At 43.5% G+C, this 24,902-nt stretch overlaps 1 protein-coding gene across 1 annotated transcript in view; it reads right to left on the reverse strand.

The window, feature by feature from the left end:
• Positions 1-24,902, reverse strand: part of SLC12A8 (solute carrier family 12 member 8) — a 249,960-nt gene that overhangs the window by 139,837 nt on the left and 85,221 nt on the right. The window contains exon 5 of the mRNA XM_007949383.2: positions 4,877-4,990. Coding sequence (XP_007947574.2) covers positions 4,877-4,990 — 114 coding nt within the window. The remainder of the gene's footprint in view (positions 1-4,876; positions 4,991-24,902) is intronic.

A 24,902-nucleotide genomic window follows, 5' to 3' on the forward strand; every position in this document is an offset into this window, starting at 1 on the left:
AAAAAAAAAAAAAAAAAAAAAAAAAAAAAAAAAAAAAAAGAGAAGGAAGCCTAAGATTTATGTAGGACACCATCAAGAGGAATAACATCCATGTAATAAAAATTCCAGAACAAAAATTCAAGAGGAATAACATCCATGTAATAAAAATTCCAGAAAAATTTGTCCAAAAGAAGAGACAAATAAAACTTCAAAGAAAATTGTTGAAGATCTGTTGGGAAAGAACTTCCCTAATATGATGAAAGACAAGAAGATATGCATTCAAGAATTTCAAAGAACTTCAAACAGGTCAGATTCCAAAAGAAAATCACTAAGACTTATCATAATCAAACTTTCCAAAACTAAAGACAAAGGATCCAGAAAGGCAGAAGCCAGGCAGGTGAGAAGGTAATGGGATGACATGTATAAAACCCTGGAAGATAAAAATTGGCAACCAAGAATTATATGCCAGTAAAACTGTCCCTCAAATACAATGGTGAAATTATGACATTTCTAGATAAACAGAAATTAAGGGAATTTGTAAAAACCAGACAAACCTTACAAGAGATGATAAAGGGAGTCTTTCAGACAGTGAATCAACAACAGCAGACAATAAATGATAACCAACACACATGAAAGCATAATTCAGAAACCAACCCAAATATAGAAGTATCCAAAGTAAAATAAACTTACAAGATTGTAAACAGGGAACCAGGGACATCAACTGATAAATGAGAGCAACTATAAAGCAAAAACAAGGGATAAATAGGTACAGAATTTCCAAATGGAGAGGAAGTCTAGACAAATTTGAGATAGAAAAAACTGTTTTAAACTTGGGAAGAAAATAATAACTCACAGAGTAACTGCAAAGAAACTTAATAAAACTTCTCATCAAAATAAAAAAAGGAGAAAGGCACAGATATTTACCAAATACTAAAACAATAGTAATGAAGGTAATGATTTTAAAAATTCATAAACAAAATGAGCTCAGTACAGGAAATTATATGGAACATAGAAATTAGCAATATATAAGAAAAAAAACCCCACATAACAAAATGACAGCAACAAATTCATACTTGTCAATAATTACACTGAATGTAAATAGATTAAATGTACCAATCAAGAGAGAGAGAATGGAGAAGAAAATATGACACATAACATACTATCTATAAGAGACATGCCTTAGACACAAAGACAAAAATAGATTAAAAATCAAAGATTAGAGAAATATACATACCTAGCAAATGACAAACAAAAAAGAGGAGGAGTGGCATTACTAATTTCTGATATTTTATCAGACTTTAAGACAAAAACCACCATAAGAGACAAGGAAGGATATTTTATAATGATTAAAGGATCAATTGAATAAGAGCATGTAACAGTAATAAATATCTATGCACCCAATGAAAGAGCCCTGAAATACATAAATCAGACTTTAGTAGAATTGAAAAGACAAATAGACAACTCCACAGTAGTGGTAGGAGAATTTAATATAGCACTTTCAGTGAAGGATAGAACAACTAGAAAAAAAATCAACAAAGACACAGAGGAACTAAATAATACAATCAACCAACTTGACCTTATACACATCTACAGAGCACTTCACCCAACAATAGCACAACATACATTCTTTTCCAGCACACATGGAACATTCTCCAGAATCAATCATGTTACTCCACAAAACAAGCCTCAATAAATTTAAAACACTGAAACAATGCAAAGCATCTTCTCAGATCACAATGCTATAAAACTAGAAATCAACAATAGGAAGATCAAGGGAAAAAAAGCAAATACATGGAAACTGAATAAAAACCTTGCTTAAAAGCACATTCTTCTGTTTTGGTTGTCTAACTCCAGGTCTTTGCACACTTCATGTTGTTGTCATGTGCTGTTAAGTTGGACCCAACTCATAGTGACCCCTCCTTGGGTTTCCAAGGTGATATCACTATGGAAGTAGATTGCCCAACCTTCCTTCTGAGGAGTGGATGGTGGGTTTGAACTTCCAGCCTTCTGGTTAGCAGTTAAATGCCTTCTTTGTCTTCTTGAGCTCCCCTTTGAAATCTTCTGTTGAGCTTTTATTTTATTTTATTTTATCATTTCTTCCATTTGATTTAGGTACTCTCCATTCAAGAGCAAGTCTCAGAGTCTCTTCTGACATCCGTTTTGGTCTTTTCTTCCTTTTCAGTCTTTTTAATGAATATTTGCTTTCTTCATGTATGATGTTCTTGATGTCATCCCACAACTCATCTAGTCTTCTAGCACTGGTGTTCAACACGTCAAATCTATTCTTCAGATGGTCTCTAAATTCAGGTGGGATATACTCAAAGTCATACTGTGGCTCTTGTGGACTTGCTTTCCAACTCGACGGCAAAAACAACAACAACAACAACAACATATGAGTAATTGATGGTCTATTCCACAGTCACCTCCTAGCCTTGTTTCAACTATGATATTGAGCTTCTCCATCACTCTTTTCCCAGATGTAGCTGATTTGGATTTTGCTGTAATCCATCTGGTGAGGTCTACATGTATAGTCACCATTAATGTTGTTGAAAAACAAATTTGCAATGAATAAGTCATTGATCTTGCAAAATTCTATCATGCGATCTCTGGCATCATTTCTATCACCAAGGCCATATTTTCCAACTACCAATGATTCTTCTGTTTCCAACTTTTGTATTCCAATCACCAGTAATAATCAATACATCTTGATCGCATATCTGGCCAATTTCAGACTGCAGAAGTTGTTGATAAAAATTCCAATTTCTTCATCTTTGGCTTTAGTGGTTGGTGTGTAAATTTGAATAGTAGTAGTACTAACTGTTGTTATGTGCTGTTGAGTCGGACCCGACTCATAGTGACCTCTCCTTGGGTTTCCGAGGCAGTATCACTATGGAAGTAGATTGCCCCATCTTCCTTCCGAGGAGTGGCTGGTAGGTTTGAACCACCAGCCTTCTGGTTAGCAGTCAAGTGCCTTAGCCACTATGCTACCAGAGCTCCCAACAACAACAACAGTACTAACTGGTCTTCCTTGTAGGCATATGGATAGTAGCCTATCACTCACAGCATTGTACTTCAGGATAGATCTTTTTGACAATGAATGCTACTCCATTCCCCTTCAATTTGTCATTCACAGCATAGTGGACCATATGATTGTCTGATTCAAAATGGCCAACACCAGTCCAATATCCATGCCTAGAATATTTATCTTTATGCATTCTATTTCATTTTTTAAAACTTCCAGTTTTCCTAGATTCATACTTCACACATTCCACATTCCAAGTATTAATGGATGTTTGTAGCTGTTTCTTCCCATTTTTAATCAAGTCCCATCGGCAAATGGAGGTCCTGAAAGCTTTACTCTATTCATGTCATTATGGCCGATTCTACTTTGAGGAGGCAGTTCTTTTCTTGTCATTGGTGAAACCATAGGTGACCTTGCTGGTATCTGAAATACCAGTGGCATAGCCTCCAGTTGCACAGCAACACAGAAGCCACCATAGTAATGACAAACTGACAGATGAGTGGTGGTTGCATAAAAATACTGTTCTATATCCTATATCCTACTTTGATGAGTAGTAACTAGGGTCCTAAAACCTTATGAGCAGCCATCTAAGTTGCCACAATTGGTCTCTCCTCATCGAGGGCAAAGAAGAATCAAGAAAATCGAAGACACATGGAAAAAATTAGTCCAAGGGACTAGTGGACCATGGGAACATCAACCCATACAACCCTGAGACCAGAACAAGATGGTGCCCAGCTAACACCACCAACTACTTGGAAAGAGATCAAAATTAGAGATCCTGGATAAAGTGGGAGAAAAATGTAAACCAAAAGTTAAACTCATAAATAAGACCAACCTTACTGGTCCGATGGAGACTGGTGAAACTCCCAAGACTATGGCCCCTGGTCATCCTTCAGGCCTGGAATTAAACTCACTCCTGTGGCTTAACTTTCAGCCAAACAATAGACAGGCCTACAAGGTGAATAATTAATTACACCAGGGAAGGCATGTTGTTGTTGTTATGCGCTGTGAGTCATCTCTGACTAATAGCAGCCCCTCCTTGGGTTTCTGAGGCAGGATCTCTATGGAAGTAGATTGCCCAATCTTCCTTCCGAGGAGTGGCTGGTGGGTTTGAACTGCCAACCTTCTGGTTAGCAGTCAAATGCCTTAGGCACTATGCCAGCAGAGTTCCTTCCAGGGAGGCATACTCCTTAGAAAAATCAACCATGGGAAGGGCAGCATTTGCACCAGGAGAAATCTCAGAAGGTAAGAATGCATATCAAAGAAGGACACTGGGAAACGGTAACTACAGGGAGGAAGTGAGAAGAGAGCTGTTACATTGTGGTGATTGTAATCAATGTCAGGAAACAAAATGTAAATGAACGGTTGAATGCAAAGCAAATTTGCTCTGTAAACTTTTACCTAAATCACAATAAAAAATTAAAAGATAATTAAAAAAAAAAAAAAAGAAAAGAGAGAGAGAGAGAAAAAAAAGAGTAGCAAATTCATGCTTCTCCCCTAGGAGAAAAAGTGTAGGTGGAGGAAGAGGATAGTGGAGTTTCAAAAGTAGATACGTATTCATTCCAGGTGGGAAGAGGGCATCTTGTTCTGCTGAGGAATCTATCCTGTTTAGCCCTACAATTAACATGCCCCCTCTATAAATTTGGCCAAAGATGTCAATATATAAGAGATATGCAGGATTAAATCATGTTGGGGAACTTCAGGAATTATAAATAGCTGTTAAAATAATAGATTCTTAGTCAAAGGCAAGGCTATCTCCTAGAATCAGAGATATATACGCCAAGAGCGTATATAGGAAAATTATGATACTTAGCTTTGAGAACTAAGCATTTATAGCCCCAAAATGAGAGTGAAAAAGAACTCAAATTATAGTACCTGTAGCTGTAGGAAAGAATACTCCAAAGACAGTGAAGAAAGACTCCCCTGGGCTGTAATCTGGCAGAGCATTGTTCTGTAACACTTCCGGTGAATATCCAACAAAACCATGTTCTGAAATAATAAAAAGGACAGCAAAATGAATCATATGATAAGAAATAGCACAGACTTCCTTAAATTACAGCCTATTTTATTTAGCTTTAAACATTAAAAGAAATGGGGCGGTTGTGGGGGAGGAAAAGAGAGTAAGTGCCAGAACCATCTTCCTCCCAACTTCTAGAACTTTTGTGTGTCTACATCTCTATCTTTATAGCTAAAGATACATACAATGTCATGAAGGCAAATAGTGGGTACCTCTGAGAAGGTGAGCATTTTCGTTTTCCGTTTTATAGACTTTGAAACAGTACCAGTTGCCACTTAGTCAATTTCAATTCATGGTGATTCCATGGATATCAGAGTAGAACTGTGCTCTTTAGGGGTCTGAATGGCTGCTTTTTTGGAAATAGATCCCCAGGCCTTTCTTTCAAGATCGCTCTGAGTAGACGTGAACCATCTTTTCAGCTGCAGCCAAGCACATTAGTCGTTTGAACCGTCCAGGGGCTCCTTACAGACTTTGTATTGTTGCATTAAGTCAATCCCAACTCATGGTTTAGTATAGCTTAAATCTCCTCCAGTGAGCATGTGTTTATATTTATGTGTTTGTTTTTAATTTTAAAAAATTCTAATTAATGTTTTAAAGTTTCTTTCATGGGCCCCAAACATAGGTAGAATGAAGTGCAAACTCCTTAAGACGAATATCAGAGTCCTCCACAACCTGGTAACAACCTACCATTTCCAGTTCATCCTTTGCCTTTTCCCCTCCCCACTAGTCACACAGATTAATCTCCCCAGGAACACTAATGTCACTCTCTATGACATTGGTCAGGCTGCAGCCCCTGCCTTCCAGACCATTCTCCCACACCTCTAAGCATCAATATTATATTCTTCAAGCCCAGCTCAAATGTTGCTTCCTTTGGGCCTTAAATCAACTCCCTAATCAGACTGGTTAATCAGATCAATTAGCTATCAGTACTATGATTAGCCATTATGGGTCTTTCCCTAACTAAACTCCCTGAGGCAAGAAATCCAGTCCTACACATCTCTGTCCCCAGAGCCAAGCACTGCACCAGGCACACAGTAGGTAGGTTGCAAATATGGGTCACATTGACAAGAATCTTTCTTTTGATTCACTCAGCTATGGACATGTCTAGCTTCCAAGCTTTCAGGTTGACTTGTTCATAGACTATAGGAGGACTATCTCAGATATAATTTCTTCAAAGCATTTAAAACACTTTTGCACATTGATTTGAACAAGATTTTTCAAGCTTCTCAATTCTCTTTGTTGAAGGAGGTCACTTTGAATAATGAACAGCATCTGTGAACATGCTAATTGGCTACGGAATTTTAAAAGAACCAGTCAAGTATTCTTGGGCCCACAAATACCCAGGATATTCAGACTTTGCTTTTGAGTCTCATTTCTGAGAATTAGTTGGTTTGTTCCTGTTAACTATAGTCCAAGAGAAGCCAATTGCTGCTCCTTTTTCCTCAACTCCCACAATCACGTAGGTTGGGTGTTCAGTTATCATTCAACAGACTACCCCTTATGGGCTGTGGTACCTCATCCTCCACCCACCTTGGGGCTTAACTTCAACTCAAGTTTCCATCCACAAAAGAGAGCTCCTGCTGTGCTGATGAGTCCGATGAGATAGCCAGAGAAGCTGGTGATCACAGCTTCCAAGCTTCATAACTTCATAGGAAAAGTATTAAAAAAAAAAAAAAAAAAATGAAATTGAAGCTCAGTGAAGCATAAACTACTCTTGGGAGTCCAGTCAGGATTTAAAATCACTGTCGATTTCTTTCTTTTGCCTGAACACAAAATTTGTCCTGGGACATTAAATCCCAAGTACTGTGCAACATTTCTGAATGGTTTTGGCATCTTTACAGATAGTTCTCCTCTCATTAACAAAAGGCTATAATAGCTAACTTAACTTTAGCTTCTCCGCTGGCTGACCCCACTGACTAGGCTTTCTGAAGAGAAAACCAGCTCAGCCTGACTTGGAAGTGAGCTTAGCCAAGCTGGAATGAGGTGCATGTCTGAGAGCACATCTGAGCAGAAGGCTGTGTGCACTGGGCAGGCCAGGCAGTGCAGGACATAAACACCTCACCAGGCTCCATTAATCTCGGCAGGCCCAGAGGCAGCCCAGGGGAGATTAAATAGACTGAAAGGTTTTGCCCTGGTCTGGAGGTTTCAGGCACAACAAATGAGTGAGTATTGAGTTAGCACAGTCAAGAAGTCAAATGATTTGCACTAGGCAAATCTGCTGCAAAAAGAAAGATGTCACTTTGAGGACTAAAGTTCACCTGACTCAAGCCATGTTATTTTCAATCACCTCATATGCATGTGAAAGCTGGACAAGGGATAAGTAAGACTACAGAAGAATTGATGCATGTGAATTATGGTGTTGGTGAAGAATATTGAATGTACCATGGACTGCCAGAAAAACGAACAAATCTATCTTGGAATGAAGGACAGCCAGCATGCTCCTCAGAAGTGAGGATAGCAAGACTTCATCTCACAAACTTTGGACATGTTAACAGAAGGGACCAGGCCCTGGAAAGGACATCATGCTTGGTAAAGTAGAAGGTCAGCAAAAAAGAGGAAGACCATCAATGAGATGGATTGACACAGTGGCTGCAACAAAGGGCTCAAATCTGGCGATGATTGTGAGGATGGTGCAGGACCAGGCAGTGTTTCATTCTGTTGTAAATGGGGTCATTGAGTTGGAAGACTTAACAGTATCTAACAAGAACACCAACATGTTCATGAGAGATATTTTTTAAAAAACAATTTGTCCCCATTTCCTTTAATAAGCACAATCTACTTATTTAAGAAAATCTCTTTTAGGAAAATGAACAAAACAGCCTGTGATAGTTAAAGTTGTATGTCAACTTGCCTGGGCCTGGTTGAGTGGCTGGGCAGCTGGATGTAGTTATTCCCCATGGTGAGACTGGCAATCAGTTCAATGGTGGAATCTACCGGAGCAGCTGAGTAGCTGCTTTAGGGATGTGGGCTCCTTCCAGTATATAGGAAGCAGCTTTGAAGATCTCCAGCTTTTTGGCACACTTGAACCCTGTGTGTAGGCAAGTCATTGTTCAATAGCCTGCCATGCCCTGCTGATCTTAGGACTTCTGGATTTGAATTACTGGCCTGCTATGTTGTTTGGTCACATTAGGGCTCTGCCTTTTTACTTGTCAACCTTGGGTTTGTCAGCTTCAGCAGCCAGCAGCTGTCTGAGTGAAGAAAAGGCTCCAGCATCAGTGGGCTGGGAACAGGAGGCAGAGCTGAAGCCCAAGGTTGAGGGGCTTTCACTCAGCCCCTAGAGCCTGGAACTTTGAACTCGGACTGAAAGCCTCTAAAATTGTAAGACAGTAAACTTCTGTTTGTTAAGTCATCGCATTGGTGGTATTTCTGTTAGAGCAGAACTAGGTAACCAAAACGCACCCCATAACTGAAAGCGTACCTTCTCCAGGCAGCTTTTCTATAAAAAAGTATTTTCTCTCTCTTTCTTCATCCCTTTCTTCCTTTCTTGTTTTTCATTTATACTCTACCTATTTTCCAAAATGATTTGAGGCGATTTATGAGAAAAACTTAAGAGCAGATAAAATCAGGACAAAAAGAAATGGTCATTTTGAGTAAGCAGAGCAACAACTATACCATAAGGCCCACAGAGTTAATTTTCTAATTTTTCAACCAAGCCTACTTAGGCAGGGCCTTGGGCTCCATAGCCCACCCCTCACCTGGGCCACTTTCCCATGGAGAGAAGGAGCCTTGGAGGCCGCCTCATTTCCTCGGCCCTTACCTCCAGGCCTTCAAGCTCACAGCCCCCACTCCATTTCAGGCCCCCACAGTCCTGAGCCAGCCCCCACAGAGACCTAGTTTTACTGTTCCTCATCCTTCTTCTGGGGCTCTGGTCTTTCTCCCAGTCCCCAAATTTGGTAGCCCAGCCAAATCTCAATTGTATGCAGAGTGGGTGCCCCAATCAGGCACTGACTTTGCTGACTAGCTTTTACTAACTAGTAGTGACACGGTGTGAGGCCAGCTGGCCATGTCCAGGGCACAGGGCTGAGGCAGACACTACTTGCTACTCCCTCTTACAGTGGGTCTTGACCAGATAGATGCTTAATTGCCTTAATCCTAGACTCTTTTGAAAATCTGATGAAAGTGATGGCCTCTCTCCCTAGACACCACCATTTTGCATACCATTTGGAGTTTCCCAGACCTCTGAATATGTCTTTTGGGGTACAAGACCTCTACTCTAGGGCCTGCCTCTGCATCTGAGACTATTCTGTTCTGCTAGGACCTGCATACACCCACAACTTCCCAAGCCCTGATGCCATAATGCCTGCTTCAGGATTGAAAGTAGATTTAAGAATGATGTTTTAGTACTGAGGCCCCTGCTGAGCAACAACAGGTCTCTGTGTGCACAGGGATTGCTCAGGTCCCTGAAGGACATCACAGGCAGCCTCTGTTGATAGTTGCCTTCGTATCTACTCCAATTCATGGGGACCCCATGTGTGCAGACTAGAACAGCTCCATAGGGTTTTCAAGGCTGTGACATTTAGAAGATCACCAGGCCTATCTTCTGAGGTGCTTCTGAGTGGGTGCAAACCACCATTTTGTCAAGTAGTTGAGTGCTTGACTCTGGGAAACTTCTACTCTGAAAATAGTGACAACTAACCATTTATTGAGCATAGACTATGTGCCAGGCACTGTGCACTCAGTCTTTGTAATGTCACGCTTGATTCTCACAACTCTCTACAAGAGTTGAGAAAACCAAGGCTCAGGAAGGTGAAGAGTCTTATCTAAGGTCACACAGCGAGAGCTTGTGATGAAAAATCCCACTCTTTTTGCCTCTCCATATTCTCCTATGACAGGGCCAGGTCTCTTTGTCCAGGGTTTTGGGTTCCAGGTCACCAGCACTGCTCTCCCTTACAGAGAGTAGCACAGAACATAAGTTGTTCTTGAACTCAAAGAAACATGCTCCGAAGATCATGACATCTCCCTCCCTCTTCCTCTGCGGAGGGCAGATAGGTGTCCCACCCACTGGGATGCCACAGCCTGAGGGTAATGAATGGTGGGCTTGCACAGCTGGGAGGAGGCAGAGCCCAACCTGGTACCCAGGTCTGCCTGAATTCAAAGTTTTTCATGTACCATACTGTTCCTTTGCAATTCATTCTGGAGTTGTTTCTCCTGGGATTTCTAAAATCCCTGCTTATTGACTTCAAAAAGGAACTCTGGTGGTACAGTGGTAAAGGCATTTGGCTGCTAACTGGAAGGTCAGTGGTTCAAACCCAACAACTGCTCTGCAGAAGGAACATGAGGAAATCTACTTCTGTAAAGATTTATAGCCTTGGAAACACTATGGGTCACTGTGGTAGTTAAGGTTGTACATCAACTTGGCTGGGCCTGGTTGAGTGGCTGGGCAGCTGGATGTAGTTATTCCCCATGGTGAGACTGGCAATCAATTCCATAGTGGAATCTCCTGGAGCAGCTGAGTAGCTGCCTTATGGATGTGGTCTGCTTCTAGTATATAAGAAGCAGTTTTGAGGAGGTCTCCAGCTTTTTGGCACACTTGAACCCTGCATGTAGCATAGTCATTGTTCAGCAGCCTGCCATGCCCTGCTGATCTTGGGACTTCTCCTGGACTTGAATTAGTGGCCTGCGTGTTGTTTGGTAAACATTAGGACTCTGCCTTTTTCTTGTCAACCTTGGTTTTGTCAGCCTCAGCAGCCAGCAGCTGTTGAGTGAAGAAAAGCCTCTGGCTTCAGTGGATCTGGAGCAGGAGGCAGAGCTGAAGCCCAAGATTGAGGGGCTTTCACCTGGCCCCTAGAGCCTGGCACTTTGAACTCAGACTTCTAGCCTCCAAACTGTAACAGAATAAACTCCTGTTTGTTAAGTCATCCCATTTGTGGTATTTTCTGTCAGAGCAGCATAGAGGTAACCAAACAGTCACTGTGAGTCGGAATTGACTCGATGGCAGCGTGTTTGGTTTGGTTTGGGATTGACCTCTAAAGGACCTCTTGCCTCAGTGGGCCATTTGGTTCCTCTGCTGGTTAACAGGGGATCTGGGCTACCGCCTTCTCAGCTCTGACACCTTCCAAATCTGAAAGGAGTGGGATGCCCAGTGCCTGCAGCTGCTGCAACTGAATATATCTGGAGTTTGACCTGAACATCTGCTTCTGTATCCAAGGAGTAAAAATACTCTCGTCCCATTTGAGCTGTGCAGTTTTAGAAAGAACAAAAACAGAGCACGGGGGAAAAAAAAAAAAAGCAAGAGATAGCAAATCACCATAGGCCTGGCGTAGGAATTGGTAGAGGGAAAGAACATGAAGATCTGCCTTCATGAAAGGCTGGCCTTTCCACCCAGAATTCAAGTAAGCAGGGCTTCTGGTGATGCTGCCAATGTACTGTGGCTCTGCAGGTTGACTCTCAAGGAGCGCTGTGAGACCCCACCCACCTCAATTCAGCCAAAGGCAATCAGCCCTGTCACAAATTGAAATAAAGAGCACATCTTGCAGTGCTGGGTTGAGCCCCACAGCCCTACCCCCAACATCCTAACCTGGAACAGAGTCCGCAACCCCTGCATAGGTTGCTGTTGGGAAGTTGCCCCGTGGCACCTGTGGGTCCCTCCACCACACACACCACTCAGCCCTCGTCTTTGGGCTCTGCTGAAATTAGAAGAGGCAGTCAGAAAGTCCTCAGCCCCGGCTGGTGGGTGTTGGGTTGTGGCTACTGACTAACTTAGAAAGCAAGATTTCTAAAAATGACGTTGGCACTTGCCGCCTCCGCCACTCTGCTGCGGGCCTTGGGCTCCGGAGAGGGCTTCCGGCACTGGCTTTCTTCTTGGCTCAGGGCCTCCCCACCCCTCAACCAGTGAGACAGCCCTTTCCTGGGAACGGACAATGGGAAAGGCTGACCCAACCAGGAATAGAAAGAGCGGAGGAAGGGCCTGGGAGAAAGGAAGAGAGGGCGGGGACACCCCCTCTGGGACCCAAAGGGAGGGGTGGGGGCTGGGAGATCACAGGAAGAGCAACTATGGAAGGAAAAGGAAAGGAGAGGCCCAGGTTCTGAGAAGGGACACACACACCAAAACAACGGCCGAGAGGCCATGGGGGGAGCCCAGTGGGTGCTGGCCTGGCAAGAAAAGGCCACATGGAATGAGCTGCGGATCCCAAGAAGAGGAGGAAGTACAGTATAATGTGGTCTAATGATGACATGAATTGGCCCTTTTACAATGGCCAGGTATTGTGCCTTACAATGAGGCTTCTGCTAAGGGCCTCCTAAATGGTGAGCTGAACTGTGATCTACTACAGTCTGCTTTAGTGTCCATTTCCTTGGCCACTCTGGGACATTACCTTATTGGGACAGCGATCTGCAGCCTTGGGGGAGAGGGAGACAACAAATGCGAAATAGTCTGACAAAGAGGGGCCAGTGAAAAGAAGAAGAAAGGGATCATTCAAAGGCCCTGTCCTGCCACTAGTGTCACCCACAGAGTTCCTACCCAACCAATCTCACTGCCACTCCACACTTCTCCAGATTCTACGCAGGTGGAGATGGTCTAAGATGGACAAAGATGAGCAGTTACACCAGCATGCCTCAGCCCACTAGGGCAGGTCAGTGGGGGTTTTTCTCCTCTGTGGATTCGGTGTTAGCTCCTGAGAGCTGCAAAGAGTCGTCAGGAAAGAGTGGGTGGACCCAGGCCGAAGTGAGCTCAAAAAGATTTGGGAGAAGTCTATGTTCCCCCTTGCTTGGGAAACAACACAGATCTCTGGAAACAAGGGAGGAACCAGGGTTTGGGCCCTGGTTCTGCACAGACTCAATTACTGTGGGACTCTAGGGGAGCCCCTTCCCTGCTGAGCTCTGAAATACAAATTCTGACTCCATCAGTCTTAAGATTCTGCATTCCTTATGAGCTCCCAGGTAAGAGTCCCTGGTCTGCAGATCACATTCAAGTTGCATAGTACTAGGTGATTGTTCAAAACCCTTCAAATTCTGAAAGGAGCTCTGGTGGCACAGTGGTTAAGGCATTTGGCTGCTAACCAGAAAGCCAGTGGTTCAAACCTACCACCTGCTCCATGGAAGGAAGATGAGGCAATCTACTTTCATAAAGATTGGCAGCCTTGGAAACCCTATGGGTTGTGATGAGTCAGTATCAACTTGATGGCAGTTTTTTTTTGTGTGTGTGTGTGTGTCTGATTCTTAAAGTTGCCCCAACCAGAAGCCCATTCTTAGTACCCAAGACATATTAACCAAATAAATACATCATTGATTTCCCATGGCAGATGTAAAATTCCAAGTTAGCTTCCAGAACATGTCAGCACTGCCCCCTATCTCCCTGCTCCTCCTTGCCTTACTCTGTGGCTGTCAATACAATATGTGGCCCAAAACTGTGATATAAGCTCATGATTACATTTTTATGTTAAATAATGAAACAGAATAATGACCAGCTATAATTATTACCACAACGTCTTATATTGTTTTTAATTTTCTACTGTTTTGGATTGTCTTCCATCAATGCAGACAATGAAAGATTAATGAGAGAAGAAAATCTTCATGGTATAATCCATTGTCTCATTTTTAACAACAGAGGAGACTGGAACTCAGAGATGGAAGCTAATTGATCAAAAGGCACGGAGAGTATAAAATGGAAGGAAAATAATCCCACTTCCATCAAGCCGATTCTGACTCATAATGACCCTATAGGACAGGGTAAAACTGCCCCGATAGGGTTTAAAGGCTATAAATCTTTACGGAAACAGACTGATTCATCTTTCTCCTGCAGAGCAGCTGGTGGGTTCAAAGCATCAATCTTTTGGTTAGCAGCCAAATGCCTTAACCTCTGCACCATCAAATGGAGCAGTAACTCTAGAGTCCAGTTTGGAGTCTAGATAGTGCCAAGTCCCAATTTGCTGGGCCCTCCCACTGAACTGGGTCATAACTGTCCTGGTACCACGTAAGTGCTCAATTAAAGTGTTTTGCATTGAACAGAATTGTGCTGCATTGATTTCAACTGCATTGATTTTGGCTTGAGGAGGACTGGAGAGAAGGAATAGGAAACACTTTGGAAGCAGTCCCCAAGGCTCCTGCCTGAAGACACAGCTTTGATTCTCCACTAGAGTTAGGGACAGTTAGCTGGCCTTCCCCAGAACACAGTCTTCTTTCTGGCTTTAGCTCTGGTGTTTATCCTCCAAAAGGAGGGAGAGGAGAGGATGTGAGCAGGGCTTCCAGCTCCCAGGCCCCCACCCAGAGAGAAAATAAGCACAGAGGGCTGGGCATTCCCGAAGTGACCAGAAGGGAACTCTGCAGTGGGGCTGGGCCTGCCCCAGAGGACCAGGAGTCCCACCCAGACTGTCAGGGAGGAGCAGCCTGGAGCCTCTGCTGGGTCCCTGGGGAAGGCCTCCACCCAGTGGGAAAACATGCAGACAGGAGACAGTCCAGAAGAGCCCCCAGGGCTGGGCAACCCAGGGGATGAAGCCTTTGCCCCAGCAGCCTGGGGTGGAGGGGTGATGTCAGGGCAGCCGCTCTGGATTGGGAGAGGGGTGGCTACAAGCTTCCACTAACAACTCTTAAAATCGAGATCAGCTGAGGTTCTTTTCCAACAAGATTCCTTGCCCTTGCTTATGATGAACCTTTTCCTGGTGAAGAACGATTTCTAATATCTAAGAAGTTGTTTCATCTGCTAACATGGTTCTATTTTGTATGCTTAATGAACTTTGTCTTATAATAGCCTTAGGGTGAATTGAGATGAGAAGAGAATTTTGTCTAGACAGGCCTAGAGGGGAAAAACTGTCAAATGTCCAAGAACATTAAAGAGCCTGACTTAATGGGCACTTGGGGTTCAACTGGACCCTTGTGGGCACTTGGGGTTCAGCTGGACCCCAGGAAACAAGATATATCTTAGGGTAATGCCAGTGACTGCCACACACACTGAATAAAGTTTATGCCAGGCACAATTCCAAGTGCTTACCGCATATTAGCTCACGAATCCTCACAACAACCTATGAGGTTGGTGCACTTTTCAGATAAAAAAAATGGAGGCACAGAGAGGCAATCAGGATTCAAACCTTGTGCGACTGCTGCTGGGGTTGGTGCCCACTCAAGAAGGCAAGGGGGCTAGCAGGGGGGTTGGGAGTGTGAGCTGGTCAGGATGCGGCCCTACAGAGGCTGCACTACCACCCAGCCCACAGAGCCCCCACCTGCCAGCCCTGTGCAGATCTCAGCTCAAAGGAGCCCTGAGTAAGGAAAATCTGGCCTCCTTATCTCCCAGGGGTAGGGGGTGAGGGGGTGGGGGGAATCCACTGTCCTGCCAGGATAAGTGGCTGTTTTGACAGGAAGTCTCCACCCTGCCTGTGGGTTCCTCCCAGCCACCTCTAACTCCTTCTGGCTGTCCCTGCCTCTGGCGTCCCACTTCCCATCCTGCTTAAACTCCAACCCTCAGCACCCCAAAATAATCCTAACCTAGCTCGTGGTCCCCAAATCAGCTGCTCCTGCCCAGTTGCAGTCTCCTGTGGTGGTCAAGGTTCTAATCTGGGGGTCACTCCCTGCCCCACTCTTGCTGCACACTTTCTCTAGGCAGGTAGCTGGGGAGAGGACAGGAGGTCATGGGGGGTTCCCCAGAAGGGGACAGTCGGCATTGCCATTCACATTCATGTAATCAGGGCCACCCTCCTTCCAAACACCATGCTGAAAATATTCAAGCTCCTAGACCCCACTGATTTCATTGCCATGGGCAGCTCTACCCCATCCCAAGCTCTACCCAAGAAACAGTGGAAGGTGACTTAGAATCCCTCAGTTAAAGTCTCAATATCATAGGACTGTACAATGTTCACCTCAGAGGAGACTTTAGACTCAAATCCTCTTAAAGATGGGAAGACTAAAGTCAGAGAGAAAAAGAATTCTATACCACATAGTTATCAGCAAAGGCATAACCAGTACCTAGTGTGGCCAAGCCCCCCATCCAACCTGCCCTCTTCTTCCACTAGAAGGTGAGCCAGTTAAGAGCAGGGAACCTGCTCTCTTGTTTCCTACTATGTCAACAGTTCCTAGGGGGCATGCAAAAATATGAGACGTTATTAGTAATAAACAAGCCATCATTTTTTTTTCCCATAGCATCCTCTCAAGGATCACCTCCTACATCTTTGTTTTGAGTCTGGGCTCCTCCTTACCTTACAGATAGGGAAATAGAAAATAAAGGAAGTTTCCTAGTCAAGACTGATCAGAAGGTCAGTGGAAGATGTGGATTTGGGATCTTCCTACCTAATCAAGCTGCCTCCTTGGGTAGAAGTTGAAAGCCTGGAAGGTCCAGCCCTTGGCTGCTGCTAATGGGCCAACAGGGGCTCACTAGTGAGACAGCTAACCTTGTTCCTCTCAGGTCGGGTCTGGATTTGGGCAAAAAGCATGATCTTCTTAGGAGCTTAGGTAGAAACATGGCTCCATTTGATGACATCTACAATAAGCCTGTAGGGTTTATTCAGGGGTGAGGGGCAGTGAGGGGTTTTATAGTAAAGCTGTCAAGAGCACAACTGTATTTTTCAATATCAACCATGCCCAATTCCCATCAAAGAACTTTAGCAGTCAAGGGTACTGTTGTCCTAGATCCCCTTTTAGCACATTTTCCCACTTTCAAAACTCTCATGGTCACTGGGAGGCCAGGCCTGGGAGCAGTGTTTCACATGGGACCCACCCAATGGGAGCTGGCCTTGAGTGAACATGCTGCCCGGGCTGCCCAGGCTGCTGCTCAGTATACTGGCCCTGCAGCTCCATGTTTGCCTGGCTGCCCTTAATGAACCTCTGGCTCTGAGAGAAGGAAGCAAACAGCACTCAGGCCATTCTCCTGGGCTGATGGACATAATCTGCTCCAGTTTGTTCCTTTACTGTGGGCTCCTCTGTGTGCCTTTCTGAAAGGTGCATATGAAGAGTGAAGTAGGTTTGCACCACCTCCTCAAGGTCCTGGAGAAGTTTCCTCCTCCTTCTGGATCTCCTCCTTATCCCAAAATAGATGTAATCTTTAGGGTGTTCCTTGGTTAGGGTGACCACATGCCCTATCTGTTATCCCAGAGTATTCGTTACTAGAGCCCAGAAGTGTTCTGATGATTGATGAATCCAGAGGGTGTGGGGAAGAAGAACAAAGAGAAAGAAGGAAGAATGACACTTTTTCAGGCTGGACTTGGTTGAGGTGATCTAAGTACCTACCTTGCTATGCAAAGTCTGGTCCGTGGACCAGCAGCATCAACATCATGTGACAGAGCTTGTTAGAGATCCAGAATTTCAGTGTCTCTGCCCCTACCCCCTGAAGAATTGGAATCTTGAAGAAGAAACAATAATGATGCTAATGATTATTTATTGAGCATCAACTTTGTGCCAGGTATGACATGAGGCCTGTTACATATAAGATGTTATTTTGTGCTTTGACAGACCAGTAAGGTAAGTATTATTACCTGCTTTTCAGAAATGAGGAAAGCAGGTCAGAGAGATGAAGTAACTTGACCAAGTTCATGCAATAAGTTATAGCTAAACTGGAATTTAAACCCAGGTGTCTGACTCCAAAGCCATGGCTCGTAAGACTTCAGTAAATATGATGCAATCTTTCAAAGTCGGCCAGCAGTTACAGCCACTTGCCAATTCTCTATTAGGACCCAGAAATTCATTGGCAACTTCAGCAGCAAAGACTGCAGTTCCAGGGAGGTATGCTAGTGGTTGCCCAGTTGCCTAGCGCTGGCCTGGGCTGCAGGCAACTGTGTGCCGGGGATGGGCCACCCCTGTAGCAGACAGCTCCATATTTCTTCTGAACACTGCCCTGAAAACAAGCTTGCATGCTTGTTACGGACTGACGTGTGTCCTCAACAAGATGTCTTGATGTTCTAACCTCCGACCATCTGTGAATGTGACTTTGTTTGAAAATAAGGTCTTTGAAGATGCAATCAGTTAAGTTAGCATGAGGTCCTACTGGAGTTGGGTGATTTCTAATCCAATGTGAGTGGTGTCCTATAAAAGAGAAGAGATAGAATGATACAGACAAAAGACGGAGGGAACTACAAGCCAAAGAATGACAGGGATGGCTGGCCATCACCAGAAGCTAGGAGAAAGGCATAGAATAGATTCTCTCTCAGAGCTCTCAGAAGGAATCGACATGCCAAACACCCATATTTCAGACTCCTAGCCTTTAGAACTGTGAGATAATAAATTTCTGTGCTTATAAGCCACCCAGTTTGTGGCACAGTGTTATGACAGGCCTAGGAAGTTAACACAATGCCCCAGGTCCCAGCAAGCAACACGAATTGAGACTAGATGACATATAAACTGCATGGTGAGCAACCTTGAGTACCTTCTGCCATAGGCACAGGACTGACAGTGCTGACCTTATCTGGACCAGGTCTGAGGGCAAATGGAAGAAAAGCAGTGTGAGATGTTCTTGAGGTCTCATTACCGTATTTAACTTTTAAATTTATGTTCTGGGGCTTTATCTATTGCCAGCCCCCAGTAGGCAGAAATCTTTTGCAAACTCCACCTGTGGCAAATTCCACACCCCACCCAACCAGCATCCACCTGGGTCCTCTGGTCACAGAGCCAGGCCCAGTTCACAGCAAAGCCTGACTGGTCCTCTCTGTACCACCCATTCATAGCCTGTAATTGTCCCTCTTGTTTGCTGTGTCCATAGATAGCTGCCTCATTCTCTCCCAAACATGAATGACTTGAGGGCAAGTCCTTCTGATCTTGTGTCCGTCATAGATCCATAATAGTACTTCTCACCCTAGCAGGTGCCCCCAAAATGGTTGAGCTAGAAAGTGCCATCCTTTGCCTTTCCATAGCTGTGTGGGGAGCATTCTGCTCACTCCCCACAGCCAGAGAATACCTTATATTGCAGGGAGGGAGCACAGGCCCAGCTGGGCCCAAGGACCTGGGGGACAGGCTAGTTATGTTAGCCCACCCCTCAGGGTGTAACCCTCCACTTTGTTGGAACTCCAAGCTGCTCAGGACTGAGGCAGGCGAGCCCCAGCAGTGTAAAAGGCCCTCCCAAGTGGGTGATTTCATGCTGCAGGCATCCCTCCTCAGAACATGGGCCAGGGAGCTCAGCCAGCCAAGTCCTTTCCTGCTCATAGAGCTGGAGAAGACAGAGATTAGAAGCTGAGCAGTGCTCACGCTCCTTTCCTTCAGCAGCCTTGACTGCGTCTTCGTGGCCTCCTCTGCCTATAGAGCTTCTTACTCTGGTCTCCAAAGCCAAAACCAACAAATAAAAAGAATCCAATGGAGACAGCAGAGGCCCTGGACCTGGGGATATCGCATCCTGGTTAGTCACTCTTTCTTCACCAGAATCAAACTCTGAACAAGAGGAAAGTCCAAAGTCTGTCTACTCCTGCCCTTCTCCAGCCAGAAATGAGTGAGGACCACCGTCCGATCAGGGCTGCATCCAAAAAGCCACGGAATTCAAAGCATAAACCAAAAAACCAAATCCATTGCCGTTGAGTCGATTCCTATTCATAGTGATCCCATTGGGTTTCTGAGGTGGTAAATCTTTACACAAGTAGATTGTCCAGTCTTGCTTTCACAGAGTGGCTGGTGGGTTTGAACCACCAACCTTCTGGTTAGCAGTCAGATGCCTTAGGCACTGTGCTACCAGAGTTCCTAATTCAAAGCATAAAGAGTATTATTTTCTCCCTCTACCTGAGAAATTTAAGAATGTTCAGCTCACCTAATTCTCAAAACAAGAACTGACAACACAAAATGTTATTCCATAGGCTGAACACTAGGATTGTTTTGCTTCCTATTTAGGTCAGTAAGAGGAAGGACAAGAGAGGAAGTGGAGGGAGAGATGAGGAGGGTATTTTGGTAGCACAGAGGAGGAAAGGGAGAAAAAAAGATTGAGGAGGAGAAACAGGTTAAGAGAGACAGAAAGGAAGAAAACAGTGAGGCAGGAAGAAAAGAGGAGAGAAACCAAGCAAGTTTTGGGGAACGAAGGAGATGCTTATTGTTGATTCTGTTTGTAAGAGTTCAGAAATCCTTCCTAGGACATGAGCGTATTTAAAATTCTTCACTGTTCTAATCCTTGAAAATCCCTCTTGTCTAATCCTTAATCTCTCCCCTTTTGGAGTCAAGTATGCCTTTGAGAATCTGGTAGTAGTTCTTGGCCCTCTTCTAGAAAAATATACTGGTCCACAGATAATTTTTCATGCAATTTCAGGGGCTCATGGATCCCAGGTTAAAAACTACTTATTCCAGCAGCTACATTCTCCTTGGGAAACCACCTATGGCCAAAGCAAAAATATTGCAACTGACTGGATTAAACTATAATAAGGGTATAATATGCTGACTCTCATGTGTATTCAAGTTTTAATGATATCATTAGCTTCATTTATAAGATTTTTTTTTAACCTAAAAACCTTTTCATTATCATTACCCCAAGAGTGGTACTAAAGCAAGTTGGGTGATACAAGGATGCTGTGTGCATTGATGGTTATTGCACAGTAAAAAGTCTGACTTTGACCCAGGTAACAATGCCTGTGCTTTACCCTGGAATTAATCCTTTAGAGATCAATATGATTATCGAGTCACATATACACAATATACCCTCTTCTCACTTATTAATTAGGTTCCAAAACCAGATCATTATGTGAAAATTAGCATTATGTGAAAAGGGAGAGTGACCACATCAGATCACAAAATGGAGGAAGACTACATCATTACATAACTGCCAGATGACATCATTACATCAGTGCCAAGCAACGGAGAACAGCTCAGCCAACCTGACACATAACCTTAAACATCATAGCATTACTCTTGCTTTGCAACTTGGCATCTATTACTGTCAGATGTACATCATTAATATGCAAAATAGTCAGTTTTTTCACTAATGTCGTAAATGCGAAATGTTGGACAATGAGATAGTCTGAGGATGAGGAGTAGGTGCAGTTCCAAATCTGAATGTGCATAATGACCAATGTGTTTGCTTAAAATGCAGTTTTCTAGTACCAAACTTAAGAGTCTGTTTCAGACTGTATTTCTAATGTGTCTAGGAAATTCTGATGCAAATAGTTTCCAAACCAAATTCTAAGAAACATTGTGCAGGTAGAAAATTGCGAACCTGGGAGCCTGAGCTTCTGGCCACAACAGATCAGCTCATCTCCTATTCATTGTAGAGTCTTCCCTGAACACCAGGGGGCAGGAGATTCTATGCATATAGGCAAGGCCAGCTGTGGTAGCATAGTGCCTAAGGCATTTGACTGCTAACCAGAATTCTGGCTAACCCATCAGCCACTCCTTGGAAGGAAGGATGGGCAATCTACTTCCATAGAGATAGTGCCTTGGAAACCCAAGGAGGGGTCACTATGAGTCGGGATCTACTCAATGGCAATGAGTACTACAAGAATAGGTTCAGACCACTGCATCAGAAAGGCTGCCACTACAGGGCAAAAAGGAACAAAAAAAGTAGGACATGAAAGGTAGAATGCCAAATAAAACCCTCCAAAGGCCTTTAAGCGATGTCCTCAGACACAGCTGTACATAATTACCTAGAGTACATCCTGTAATTCAGATCCCCAGACCTCAGATTGGTGGGGGCCAAGGCCCAGAAATATATACTATTAACAAGTTCTCCCAGTGACTCTGACACACAAGTAGGTATTGGAATCTGTCTATGCCACCCACAGGCTCAAGGGTATTTTGATCAAGACACCAGAGGATTATTGCAAAGGCACTTTCAAAAACGAAAAAGCCCAAAAGTCCTTAAAATTCTTCTATGAAAAACAGTACCAGGGTTTGTTTTTCTTCCCCCCTTCTTTTCGCTTCTTCTTTCTCCTTGTTCGTATTCTTCTTTTACACTGAGAAGACTCACTGGAGAAGGTGAGCTACGCTGGGACACCCTGAATGAGCTCCAGATGGAGGAGACACTGACCTCTCAGCCCCGATTGCTCCTCCCCTGACCCTGGAGTACTGTGAAAACATTATCAATTTCTGGCTGTTCAGCAACATGAAAATGGTTGGAAAGTACTAGGTCAGGTATAAAGAAACTCATGGAAAGAGAGAAACTGCTCAGTTCAGAGGAGATCATTGAGGTATTTTCTGACTCTCTATAAGGTACAACAGGGAAACCACGAGGCACCCAAACTAAACCACACTGCACTTCGGCATCTGATTGTGGGGTGGGGTGTGTATGGGGGTGGCAGGGAGGTGTCAAGAGAAATGCTGAACAGGCAGCGGCCCCATTTCAGACAGCTTTCCGGACAGGCAGTTAATAGAGAAACCTGGGCAACAGATCACAGCTTCTCCACAACAGGGAGGGTGTCCGCAATAACTAGCCACCTTACCTTTGTCTAGAATCTCCCCACTGGCATTGCATTTCCTAATATATATATATATATATATATATATACACACACACACATACACATACACACACATACATATACATATATATATATATATGTATACATATACATATATATATATATACACACACATATATATGTTGTTGTTGTTGTTATGTGCTGTCAAGTTGGACCCGACTCAGCGATTCCTCCTTGGGTTTCCGAGGCAGTATCACTACGGAAGTAGATTGCCCCATCTTCCTTCCAAGGAGTGGCTGGTGGGTTCGAACCGCCAGCCTTCCGGTTAGCAGTCAAGTGCCTTAGCCACTATGCTACCAGAGCTCCTATATCTATATATCTATATATGACATTTTAACTTTCTGAAATCTGCTAGTATCTTACAATCAACATGTATACTTATATAATGTAATTTTTTCCACTTGAAAATTTGGTGTTTCTTACAATAAATGTATCATAAATAGTTGCCATTGAGTTGATTCTGACTCCAGATGACCCCATGTGTGTCGGAGTAGAACTGTGCTCCAAAAGGTTTTCAATGGCTGATCTTTTGGAAGTAGATCACCAGGCCTTTCTTCTGAGGTGCTTCTGGGTGGACTCAAACCTTCAACCTTTTGCTTAGCACCTGAGCATGTAATCCATTCACACTACCCAGGGACTCCAAAGTGTCTTAGAATTGAAGAAATAAGGTTTATCAACTCATTTAATCTCTGAAAATCTACAAAACATTTAGTATTTATTCTCTGCTTTCCCGATGACGGGTCAGATAGAGATGTTTGGCAATAAGGTCGCAGAGTGAGTAAGGGGCAGAGCCAACACTAAACCGCAGCCTCCAGTGTTTCCTCCCTTACGCTATCAGAGCAGATTTGTTCATATAGCAGGAACTTGTGGTTGTAGAGAAACTCCTACTCTGAAAAGTGGCTTCCACCCTGAATTGTTAGAGAAAATAAAAAGTGAGTTTCCTTTATCTTCAAACAGAAATTTGAGAGAAAAACAGAAATGTATACAGTAGGGCTCATTTGGTTGTTATTGTTTATTTGTTTCAGGGCATGACTAAAGTTCCTTTATTACTTTAGGAACTTAAGAATATGCATGCATAACTACTCCTATAATTAACACATATAAGTTTAAAATGCTATCCATTCAGACAATAATTTCAGATTTACTGTTTTAATTTATTATTTCATTTATTTTATTGTGCTGATAAATATACAACATAACCAGAAAAATTTGCCATTTCAACCACTCTTAAGTGAACAATTCGGTGTCATTAACCTACTTTACTTATTTTTGGACGTCTTTAATTTCCTATTGGAGCTCTGGTGGTGTAGTGTTTAAGGCATGTGACTGTTAACCAGAAGGCTGGCTATTCAAACCCACCAGCCACTCCTCAGAAGGAAGGTTAGGCAATCCACTTCCATAGTGATACTGTCTCAGAAACCTAAGGAGGGGTCACTATGAGTAGAGTCTGACTCGAAGGCAGTGAGTTTAACTTCCTACAATCAGGATTATAAGATGTTGTACTTAAAGAAATCTGGCATTTTGGTTTCTGCCAGATGAAGAGGAACCAGGAAAAAGTTAACAGAAGAAACCATCACCAAAATAATACAAAAAATTATTTGCTATAATATCCAGTAAGTGGAAAGAAGTTAAGGAGGATAAAAAAAAAACTACCCCTAAACTAAGGAGAAAAAAATAGATACTATTTACATATAATATTATTTCTAATGTTTAAAAATGCCCGTTCAGAGTGCTATTATTTCTATTATAGCTACGAGAAATCTCAGAGGGTTCAAGTGACTTGCCCAAAGTTACAGTCAGTAAGGGTCCTGTGTTCTGGGAGCAGGACCATGAACTCACATAGTTTTGTTCCCTAGTCAGCTTCATGTTTCCCATGTATCTTATTCTCCATTGTATCCTGGAGCCCAGCTCTGGTACCCCATCACCTTCAATAACTAACTGCTGCCCTCTCCTTCCATGCTGCTATAATGGCACACATGGACATCCTGGCCAGTGCTCTTAAGAGCATCACTCATGCCAAGAAGAGAAGCAAACAGCAGGTTCTTACCAGGCTGTGCTCCAAAGTCATCATTTGGTTTCTAACTGTGATGATGCAGCATGGTTACATTAGTGAATCTGAAATCACTAATGATCATAGAGCTGGGCAAATTGTTGTGAACCTCACAGGCATGTTAAACAAGTGTGGATTGACCAGCCGCAAAGTCAACGAGCAACTCAAAGATCTAGAAAAGTGGCAGAATAATCTACTCCCATCCTGTCAGTTTGGTTTCATTGTACTGATGACCTCAGCTGGCATCATGAATCACGAGAAAGCAAAACACGCTGGAGGAAAAGTTCGGGAGGTCTTTTCTTTTTTTTTTTTTTCCTCCCCTTAGGGGTAGAATGCATACATACAAATAAAATGCCTCAATGGGGAAAAAAAAATTGACTATCGGGCAGGTGGGTGGGTGAAAGACAGAGGGGAGGAAGGAAGAAGTGTGTGTGCAGTATGTGCAGGGGGTCTGTCCATCAAGTAGGTGCTCTGTCTACTCCACCACTCCATTTGTCTGGAGACTGTACTCTGACAACCAGCTTCACTCTTCTACAA

Source organism: Orycteropus afer, unplaced genomic scaffold (genome assembly GCF_000298275.1).
Source record: "Orycteropus afer afer isolate SDZICR_OR568_19922 unplaced genomic scaffold, OryAfe1.0 scaffold00245, whole genome shotgun sequence".
Lineage (NCBI taxonomy): Eukaryota > Metazoa > Chordata > Mammalia > Tubulidentata > Orycteropodidae > Orycteropus > Orycteropus afer.